This window comes from Leucopleurus acutus (assembly GCF_964270905.1).
Source record: "Leucopleurus acutus genome assembly, chromosome: 19".
NCBI lineage: Eukaryota > Metazoa > Chordata > Mammalia > Artiodactyla > Delphinidae > Leucopleurus > Leucopleurus acutus.
The window spans coordinates 23,031,158-23,042,216 of record NC_139161.1 but is presented as its reverse complement, the minus strand read 5'-3'; the positions used below and the strand labels follow the sequence as shown (position 1 = coordinate 23,042,216).

The 11,059-nt window shown below is 55.7% G+C and overlaps 1 protein-coding gene across 1 annotated transcript; it reads left to right on the top strand.

Moving 5' to 3' along the window:
• Positions 1-377: 377 nt before the first annotated feature.
• On the top strand, positions 378-2,185 carry HOXB13 (homeobox B13; the record flags this gene model as incomplete). The annotated part of the gene is made up of 2 exons (XM_082859893.1): positions 378-981; positions 1,932-2,185. 2 exons carry the CDS (start codon positions 378-380, stop codon positions 2,183-2,185), a joined length of 858 nt encoding a protein of 285 aa, XP_082716019.1.
• Positions 2,186-11,059: the final 8,874 nt, after the last annotated feature.

The window sequence follows — 11,059 nt, the reverse complement described above, 5'->3', positions numbered from 1 at the left end:
GGGAGGGAGGGAGGGAGAGGAAGAGAGGGAGGGAGGGAGGGAGGGAGGGAGAGAGAGAGAGGGAGGGAGGGAGGGAGAGAGGGAGAGAGAGGGAGAGAGAGGGAGAGAGAGAGAGAGAAAGCGGGGGTAAAGTATTTTCGCAATTTCTGCCATGAAGATTTTATTAGCTTCTCTCCGCCAGGCCGCAGCCAATCAGCGCGCGTGCCCGGGCACCTGCGTCTCCTGCGTCAAGACGGCCGGGCTGAGCGAATGCAGGCGCCGAGCGAGCTGGGAGCGATTTAAAACGCTTTGGATTCCCGGGGCCTGGGTGGGGAGAGCGAGCTGGGTGCCCCCTGTATCCCCCACCCCCAGCACCCCATGAGCCGACCCTCGGCCCCATGGAGCCCGGCAATTATGCCACCTTGGACGGGGCCAAGGAAATCGAAGGCTTGCTGGGAGCCGGAGGGAGTCGGAATCTGGTCGCCCACTCCCCACTGACCAGCCACCCAGCGGCGGCGCCTACGCTTATGCCCGCTGTCAACTACGCCCCCCTGGATCTGCCAGGCTCTGCGGAACCACCAAAGCAGTGCCACCCATGCCCCGGGGTGCCCCAGGGGGCGTCCCCAGCTCCGGTGCCCTACGGCTACTTTGGAGGCGGGTACTACTCCTGCCGAGTGTCCCGGAGCTCGCTGAAACCCTGTGCCCAGGCGGCCACCCTGGCCGCCTACCCTGCGGAGACTCCCGCGGCCGGGGAGGACTACCCCAGCCGCCCCACCGAGTTTGCCTTCTACCCGGGGTACCCGGGACCCTACCAGCCTATGGCCAGTTACCTGGATGTGTCGGTGGTGCAGACCTTGGGCGCCCCTGGGGAGCCTCGCCATGACTCCCTGCTGCCTGTGGACAGTTACCAGCCCTGGGCCCTCACCGGTGGCTGGAACAGCCAGATGTGTTGCCAGGGAGAACAAAACCCACCGGGTCCCTTCTGGAAGGCGGCATTTGCAGGTAAACTGCCCACTACTCCGGATCCCCTTGGCGCTGAGTGTGGGGTTGCAGGCCCTCCTGGCGCTTGCCTGGGAGGAGGTGGAGGGAGACTTGGGGCTGGTGAGGAGGAGCTTGGTTCTCCTTGGTTGGCTATTAGGACTCTGAAGGAGGGTCCAGGCAGTTAGAGAGCCTGGGTAGAGGCCCCAGAGGGTCTGTGTGAGGGCCTGAGCTGCGGGCTGTCTGAAGCCTGAGGACCACCAAGCCCCTGACCTCCCCAGGAGGCCTTGGGACCAGCCTTTCAATATGTTGGTGTGTTTGGCTCTCTTTGCTGTTGTTTGGGGCTCAGGGTATCCCTGCCCAGCAGGATCCCAGTTTAATTCTTCAAAAGGGCCAAATAACTCTCAATTCATTGAGTATGGGGTGCAGTGGGGTGAGTGGGAACAGAGAAATTGGATGTTCTGTAAAGAATACAACCCCTCACTTTCTCTCAGATGAGTTTTTCAGTTTCCAAAGGGAAGTTTAGATTTCCTGCAGCCGTGGCTTAGGTGTGTGCATTAGTGCATGTATGTGTTGGGAGTGGGGGCAGAAACGTGTTCCCCCTGTACAGAACTTGCTTGTAGTATCTATAAGAATGGCCAAGAGTTGGAAAATGCATGTGAGGGTGGACATATGTAGACGGTGGGCAAAGGTCTGGCCGTGTGTGATGGGTGTGTTTGCAGACTTGCAGGTGTGAGGACAGTGAAGAGTGAGGGTGGCCTGCAGAAACCGCTTTCCAAGGCTGGGCGGTGATCAGAGCTGGAAGCCGAGGTGTCCTCTTGTGCTTTGGGGGAACAGGAGTGCACGTATGCCTGTAGGGTTACCTGAGTGCTCCTGCAGGATGACTTAGCTTGTGGGGCCTGGGTCTGCGCCTGAGCTTGCGCCAGGCGGTGGTGTGAGCATGTCTTTCTCTCCCTCCCTCTCCTGCCGCGCAGACTCGAGCGCGCAGCACCCTCCAGACGGCTGCGCCTTCCGCCGCGGCCGCAAGAAACGCATTCCCTACAGCAAAGGGCAGCTGCGGGAGCTGGAGCGCGAGTATTCGGCTAACAAGTTCATCACAAAAGACAAGAGGCGCAAGATCTCGGCGGCCACCAGCCTCTCAGAGCGCCAGATCACCATCTGGTTTCAGAATCGCCGGGTCAAGGAGAAGAAAGTCCTCGCCAAGGTCAAAACCAGCGCTATTCCTTGAGGGAGCTCCCTGGCTGTGCCTGGGGAGGGGGGGAGGAGGAAGTCGGAGTATCCTGGGGAGACCAGGAGCCTGCCACAGCCAGGCTGGGGCCCAGGACTCTGCTGAGAGGCCCCCAGAGGTGACACTCTTCCCAGACCAATGCTCCTGGGCTGTTCCTCAGGGACAGCTTGGGTACCCCATTGGTCCCAGAGAGCCAGCGAGGCCCAGAGTTACAGCCCAGTCCACCAGGTAACACCACCCAAAGGACCTTGTCCCAGTCATAATCATTCATCCTGGCAGTGGCAATAATCACCATAACCAGTAATAGTTGCCATGATAATTAGTATCATATTTTCTATCTAGAGCTCTGTAGAGCACTTTAGAAACTGCTTTCATGGATTGAGCTGATTACGAATAAACTTGGAAGGAGACCGGTGGCAGGAGAGCTTCCTCTGGAACCCCTTGCATTTCCAAAGCCCATCCCCATCAAAGTGAAGGCAGAGGAGACAAGAAATGGCAGATTCACCCCTGTGACTATGTTGCCCCTTTAGCATTTTTCTAAGATGACAGCTAGGCAGGATGGACAACACTGGAGGGTGCATCTCCCTCCCTCCGTGCCCATCCCCTAGGTTGTACCCACTGGTCTCAGAAGTCCGCATCCCCACCTCTTCAATTTTTTCCGTGTGTGAAAAACAAGCCAGCGAGCTGCCCTCCGGGGTCTGTTCTCCTTCCTTTCAGAGAAATGGGGTTTGAGAACGTGCCTGGATAATTCACCACTTCCTCTCCCAAACTTTCCAAACCCTCCCTTAATGTTCCTGGTGGTTCTGACTTAAGGAGGTCATGGTTCATTGGGCATTTGGGAGCCGCATGAAATAGATATTTGTGGCCTTGTAGACCGAGCCCCTCCCAGGCACAAACGGTTACAGAATGAGGGAATAGTAGCCTATCCATGGTAGGCACGTCCCAAACACACTGGTATAGCCCAGAAGGAGAAAAACAAAAAAACAGAAAGCAGAAAATGGCTCCTTCACTACCCGTTCCTCCTCTGCTTGCCTGCCGGTGACACCGCGGAGCTTGCAGGGCTCAGGCCTGGGAGTCGCGGAAGGCTCTTTTTCGAGTGAAAGAACCACGGGCGGCGGAGGCCCAAAGACCCAGTCTCAGAGTGGGGAACGGCAGGCAGCCGGGACAACAATGGGCACAGACTCATTTCCTTTTCACTTTGCGCTGGTTCAGTCCACATACCCTGAATTCTGGGTGGGTGGAGGGCAGGTTGGCGCCAACTCTGTTTTCCGCAGCCACGTAGACAGTATGGGAACAGTGCGGAGTTCCAAAAACCTGGGGCAGACCAGCTGTTAGCAGAGCCGGGGACCCTGATGTCCTGTACCTGGGCCCTGTGCCCGGTGGGACTCGCTACCTTGGCCGCGCAGCAAATCAGCGTGTTTGAGCTGGATCTTCCTGCAGCCCAGGCTGGAGGTTTCCGGCAGACACTCTCCCGGCGATCGAGCGCACAGGCGTGAAGTGGAGAGGACCCAACGCCGGACCCACGATCCGAGCCACCGAGCAGCGAGTAGGCGGGAGGCGAGCAGCCCGAGGGAGGCTCCCGGCCATGGTCTCGACGGCCGCTCCATCTCGGAGCAGGCTCCTCCTTCTCCAGGAAACCCTGCGTTGGCCGCCGCAGCCGAAGAATTCGAGTCGGGTGGGATCCCAGTCCTGGCTCTTCTTCCGGGAGAGAGTTGGGAAGGCTGTTCTAAATCTTTTTACCAAAGAGGATCCCGAGGCTGAGGGGAAAGGCCCCGACGGCAGTCACCCTCCCTCCCTGGGTCTTCTTAGAATGCGTGTGCTTGGGGAAGGGGAGGGTGTCAGTTTCGTGATTTAAACAATTCTTCCAAGCCCCGTGGTCCAGTTTAAGCTCCCTGGTATCGCGTCCCGCCCAGGGGAAGTGACTTTCTGCCTTCCACGTTCTCCTTCAAGCTTAGTCTCAAGCGAGGAGCTTTTAATATCACAGGTTCTCAAGCTTAGTGGGTGCGACCCCCTCCCTCGCCGCTTCAGAAAGAGCGAGACTTCAGATAGGCCCATGGGTAGAGAGAGCGCCCTGGTGCCGGCTCCCCACATGGGGAGGAGAAAGGCCGCAAGAAGGGTTGCCACTTGGACTTCCTGAGATGGCATAGGTAGAGGCCTAAGGAGTCAGGGGCCTCGAGACTCCGGACTCCCAGAGCGCTAACTCCTCCACTCCGCTATCAAGCCCTTAAAGTTTCGGAGCTCTTCTATTATTCTCTCTCAATAATTTTAGAACAAACAAAAGAATTGGATTTTAGAGATTTATTTCGCTACCAGTGTGTTTGACCTATTAAAAAGACAAGGGCGCCCCCTTCCGGTAGAAGCTCGCCATTTCAGGGGAACCCGCCGGTCTGCTCGGCTTTAACCCCTCAACCGAGCCTCTGGCTTCCAGATGCCTGGGGCGTCGGGCCTTCGGGGTTGGGGAGTTCGGGGCTGCATGTGAGAGCGCCGGGACCCGGAGTCGCCTGGAATTGGGCCAGGGTATAGGCAAATGTATCGGTCCAGCGGCTGGGAGACTCAGGAGGAAGGCTAGGAGAGCAGCGAGCGATCTCGAATAGTGAAAAAACAGGGCGGCCAGGACTCCCGGGAGCAAGGCTGCGGCGCCATCAGCCCTCGGTCCAGGTCTTCGTTCCACTGGAGTATTATATTTATCTTCCTCGCCAGGCCAATTCGCGGCGAACCCCTTCCTCCCCTTTTATCCCCCCGACTCATTTACTTCTATGGAACCTGTGCAAAAAAAATTTTTTTTTAAATTTCGCTTTGTATTAAACCCTTTTATGGAAGCTCTTTCCAAACACCAATTTTACTCCCGAGGCAAATTATACCCCCTCCCACCGAGGCCGACCATTTAAAAATCTTTCAGTAATTTGTGTGAAAATTACAACAAAATATATCTACATGTATTTGCCTGTAGCTATTTGCTTTTTAAATAGGGCCATTTTAAGCTACAGGAGAGAGGGTTTTGCTAAATTTAGACTGAAATGTGTTGACTATAACGTTCACAAATAGGTAAATTCAAACAACAGTCTCATGAACAAATAAACGCAGAGGCGCACGAATAGACTCCGGAAAATACACCGGGCGTCTTTTCACCAGCGAGGTGTAATTTTACTCGGAGCTGCCCTCCGCGCCCTCTCCCTTACTCGGAGCAGATCATCCCCGGTTGAGTCTCAGCAAACGTCGAAACAGGATCCGAGGGTCGCGTCTACGCTGCTCCAGGACCGAAATCACTTACTTCCAACTCCAAACCAGGTGGATTTTATTAGGCCGACTTAGGGGGTAGTGGTGGAGAAGTGCATAGACGTGACCTCCGGAAGCTCTTTTCGAATCTAGGTTCTCCAAGCAGCCCAGCGGAGAGCGAACCCGAGGCTCTGGCTCCGGGGTCCTTCACTCGTGCTGGCAAGCGCTTCCCACCACCCTGGAAGTCGCGAGGCCGAAGCCGGCGACTCTGCACAGCCGTGCCCCCCTCCGCAGTCACCCCTAGCTAGCCACCCCTACTCTGAGTGGTTCGAGGACCAGAAGATGTCCTGCGGCAGGAAAAAGGCCCAGATCAAGACCCGCCAGTTCTACGAGAGGCGCGGCTCCCCTCCTCCAACATGGGGCCAACTGCCCTCCCCTCTTCCAGTCCCCCTCCTCCCCTTAATTAAAGTTTTATTCAAGGTCCTAAGTGCTGTACTTTAATTAGGTTTCCTTCGGGGGAAACCCTCTGTGCCCCCGCCCCCGTCCGGTCTAATAGAAACCCCAGAGCTTCAAACGTGAATTAAATAAATGAACCCGTTACCGTAAACTGGCAATAAAGCGCGGAGGCAACTGCTGCGGAGGGGGCGAAAGGAGAGGTTCCGTTGTTTCTGAAAGAAATTTATACCACATTCTCACCCACCTGAATAGTCCCTCTCCGGGAAAGTGGGGAGAAAGCACTGGATCGGCCCTCGGCCTCTCACCCGAGTGGGACACCCCGCCCCTCCCCCCAGGCGCTGGCCTGGGCCCGGGGAGAGATTTTAAAACATCCAATGGGGAACTGATGCCAGCCTTTCTTCCTCTCTAGGCTACCAGTTACTTTTGTGTAGAAAGCGGGTGGGGGTGGTCGGAGCAGACGGAGAAGAGGGAGTTCCACCACTGGTCCCCCTCCCCTAAATTGCCTCTAAAATGATGGGGAACAGCAGGAGTTCAATCACCCTCGGAAAGTTAGGGAAGGAAAGGCAGTCTGCCGGCGCCCAGAGGTGAGGGTCGGGTCGGGGCCTTTGCCATTGAACTTGAAGTTTCAGGCCTTTGGTCTCCGCTGCCCCTACCCCCACTCTCCTCAACTCTTTATAGGAAGAGGGAGGAAGGTGAGGGAAGGGGTCCCATCTCTGGCCTCGCGAAGGAGAGAGGAGGCCAAGCGGCGTTGGAGGGGCCAGAGCGACCGGAAGACCGTCCAGAGACGCCGAGGTTGGCGGGGAGACGAGGCGGCCCCGGGCTGCAGTGGGGAGGGGTACTCCAGCCTTCTTTGGGCTCGCAGACCCGAGGTGGGGACCCTGGGGCTGTGCGCCATCTCCCTGAGCCTCGCCCAAGACTCGGCTGGGAGGGGGGCACCCGGTGCTGCGCTCCATTCCTTCCTCCTCTAGCCTAAGGTGCTCGAGCAGAGCCCTGAGCCACTCGGAGGCTGGAACCTTCAGGCCGGCGCCACCCCAGCTCAGGGCCTCGGGGCCCAGCTGAATTCCAGCCCTGGCCTTTGCAGAGGGAGCAAGAGTGTTATGACCCTATTTCTCAGATCAAGACCCGCTCATTTTGCTACCTCCAAGGGTGCGTTTCTCTCTAAAAACATAAACTAGCTGATTCGTGGGCCAAGGGCGTTACCGCTCTCTCAGCCTGAGGACCCGCTCAGGGAGCCCTGGGGGGGGGTCCTCCCAGGAATTTGGGGGACTCCGTGGTCACGGCGGGCAGGGAAGGGCGAGCGTCAGGCTCTTGCAGAGACCACTCGGCGGAGCGCCTCCTCGTTGGTTCCTGGAGAGACCGGCAGACACCTGGGCAGAAAGGGACAAAGAAAGCTCTTCGCAGCACGCGGGACCTGCGCGCCCTCGGCAGGGGAGAGTCTGGCGGGTGAGAGCAAGGCGCCCCCGTACGACCTTATATTTGTCTCTGACTGGATGGAATCCTGGTACAGACAAAATTAATGTTATTGTTATGTTGTTGTTCTTATTTAAACCACAATACTTTACAAAACATATACTTTGAAAGCTGGGTGAAAATTAACCGTAATGATAACGGTAATGATGATTTATTAACACACTTTTAAGGGAAAGGCTCTGGCCCTTTAAAAAATAAATCAGTGCAGCTTAGTCTCAGACGGCTGCCTTCCTTCTGCCATTCCTATGCCCACTTCGGAAGCTTGGTTAGTGCTGAGATCTGAGGAGCAACTGGAGGTGTTGCCCATGGCTGGCACATCTGCACAGGGACTCAGAACCTGCACAGAAGCAGCAGGGGGCCACATGCCCATGTCCTCAGCCACTGACACTTCTAACTTGTTGTTCTTGGGGTGGGGGCAAGGTAATCTACAGACACACTCTGGACTCACCTAACCCTCCCCGCCCCAGCTGGTTCCTGCCCATGCCTTCTCAGAGCTACTGTCTCCACACTGACAGAACCCACTTTATAAAATGAGGACGCTGAGACTAAGTGTAAGTTACTTGATCAGTGTCGCAGACAGCAGTGGCTAAGCTGGACCCCCAAAGCAGGAGCTCCTGAGGACTAAGCTCTGTGGTCTACGCCAGCGCAAGAGAATAGGAAGGGGACTTCCCTGGTGGCGCAGTGTTTAAAAATCCACCTGCCAATGCAGGGGACACGGGTTCGAGCCCTGGTCCGGGAAGATCCCACAAGCCACGGAGCAACTAAGTCCCCGTGTGCCACAACTACTGAGCCTGTGCTCCAGAGCCCGCGAGCCACAGCTACTGAGCCCGTGTGCCTGGTGCCCGTGTTCTCAGCAAGAGAAGCCACTGCAGTGAGAAGCCCGCGCACTGCAAGGAAGACCCAACACAGCCAAAAATAAATAAATAAATAAATAAAATTTTAAAGAGAGAGAGAGAGAGAATAGGAAGCCAAGCCTCTCCTTCACTCCCAACATACCTCTCCTCACCTGTTTCCATCTGGAGCCATCCCTTGAGGTCACAGAGCTACACTCAGACTCCCTAGACCCAACCCTTCCTGGGTGCACCCGGCAGATTTGCATAAGTGCAACAACAGGGGAGTAAACACAAGTTCCATCACTCAGTTTTCGAGTGCCTACTGCATGCAAAACCTTCCACTGAGGTGGAAGACTGGAGGAGTTACAGTGGGAATACTATCTCTCTTCCTACTGATCCCTGCCTCTCGTTCTGCCTCTCACTTGCTGCCAGGTCTTAGGTCTGCTGTTTCCTCAGATGTGACCTGAAACCGGGGGACTATATTCTGTGATCTCTGACATTGTAAGGTGGGCCAAATGCCTACACATGGGGAACTGAGACCGAGAAAGATTCACCCCTCCCCCCACAGCATACGGAGAGACTTTCTGGAAAAGGCTGTGTTGGAGAAGGACCTCGAAAGATGCTTAAATACCAAACCCGGGTGGAAGATGTGAGCAAAACTCGGGAGAGGGGACAAGAGAGGCAGGTCTCTTAGGGAGAGAGGTCTGGACCTCCGCTCTGGTTGGGGCAGAGCTGGTAGGGAAGAGGGCAAGGGCGTTCTCACTGGGTCCTGAACGCTGGTCGAAGCCTGTGCTGTGATCAGACAGCCTCCTGCCCATTCAGGCTGTGACCGCCCCACTCCCACCCAGGCGCGCACGCACCGAATGTTGGTGCAGGCGCTACTGGTGGCACACCGCAGGCCCCAGGAGGAGATAAGGAGACAGCTCTCGGAGAGAGGAATCGGTACCCCCCTGGACTCTCAGCTTCCCATCTTAGGTGTGTCCAGTCTGTCGCCCCCGTCTGAGACCTGAGCTCGGTCTTCGGCTGACGGTTGAAGTTCGCCGCCCTTCCCCCTCCAGGCAGGGTTTTGTCGTTGAACTTGAGCCAGGCCATAAACATTCCTTCACCCCTCGGGGAGCTGGACCGGGACGGGGAGGGGGTGGAAGGAAAGGTGGCGGAAGAGGGCTGTGGAAGGATCCGGAACGCCAGAGACCGGGCATCTCCCACCCAAGCCTGCATTGCTTTATCAACGAGCTTCGGATCTTTGCATTCTGCGGAAAATTCGCCAGATCTGCATTTTTAAAATCCGATTATTGAGGCCTTATTGCAAGTTAGATCAATAGTTTAGTCAGGATCATTTTCACTCATTCGTAATTCATGTTTTCTTATCTTATTTTAGGTAGTAATATCCCCTATTTTTTTTAATGAGCAGGAAAAGCAAATGCATAAAGACCAAACGAATAATAGCTACAGCAGAGGAATTATTAGAGAAGATTGGAGTAGGTCATCCCTAGGCCATCGCCTCTGCATTTTAAAAGCGCCCCTCTCTGGGCGGAACAATCCCAGCCTGCGGCCGACGAGCCCCGCGGAGCCCTCGTTCTCCCCAGGATTCGGAAGCTTAGACTTCGTAAATGCCCTCCCCCGCCCCCATCCTTGGCTTGGGGAACCGCCCGCGGGACCCGGGAGCCTGGCGCGTGCTTCCCAGTGACCTGCCGCCGGCGGAGGCTGCTCAGAGCGGCCTGCTGAGACCTTGATAGAGTTTTTCCTCCCTCCCTCCCTTCCTTCTTTCCTTCCTTCCTTCCTTCCTTCTTTCCTACCTTCCTTCCTTCCTCCAGGATCCCGGAGCAAGGGAGGATCAAAGACTCTATCCCGGGGTCTTTTCCTGGCTCAGTAAAACCCAGTGTAAGGGTAACTGGGCGCGCTGCGCGGGAGACGCGGGGCTCTTCTGTATGTCGTGCGGGGCAGCTCCGCGCGCAGGGCTTCCTTCCCCGCGAGGAGCCCAGGCGGCTCGGCGAGCGGCCGAGAAGGCACCAAACCCTGGCGAACTTACGACAAGCTCCCGGCCTCCTAAATGCCCGGAGGCAGGTCCTCAATAGCAAACCGGAAAAGGGACTTGACGGAGCGGTCAGGATACTACTCTCCGCACTCAACCCGCCCCCTCGTCCCCATCTGGCTTTAACCTGCCCGAGGACTTGGACCGAAGAGGGTTTTTTGTCTCATTCTCCTCCCCAGCCTTCGATTCCCCAGGCCCTCGGGGCTCCGGAAAGAACTCAGTCAACCCCTCTCCCTTTGTCTGACCTTTGGGGAAAAGAGGCGTGGGCGCCTGGGTCAAGTTCACGCACCCGGCCAGCATCTTTTAGGGCAAGTGGGGCCACCTTTGTCATTTGGACCAGAAGGGTCCTAAGCAATCGGGATTGGGGGGAGGGGCGGGGAGGCAAAGCTTCCAGAAAGGCTTTTTGATTTTAGTCTGCTGTTGCGTTCTCACATCCCCGCCCGCGCCTCCACTCAGCTCTGTAGAGGAGAAATAACTCGATCTGAAAGGAAGCCGTTTATTTGGAAAAATAAATGCGAAGGCTTCGTGGAGTGAGCTTCTCAGAAATGGTCTTAAGTCTTTGGCACTTGGGTAGTTTTTCGTTAGTTCTGTCCCTGTGTTTATGAAAGTTAAGGATTTACAGTGTTTATTTGGTACAACCGTTTCTGCGGAATCTGACTTAGAGTAAAAGAAGCCACATCTACACTGCTCCTCAAAAGCTTCAGACTAAACACATTTAAATAATTACCTGCAACATTCCAGCCCTTACAAAAAACAAAAACAAAACAAAAACGAAACAAAACAAAAAACCCACAAAGTGCAAAAACAAACAAAAAAACCCTATTCAGATAGCAGAAAATAGAATATGGGGCTTTAAACAGACACATA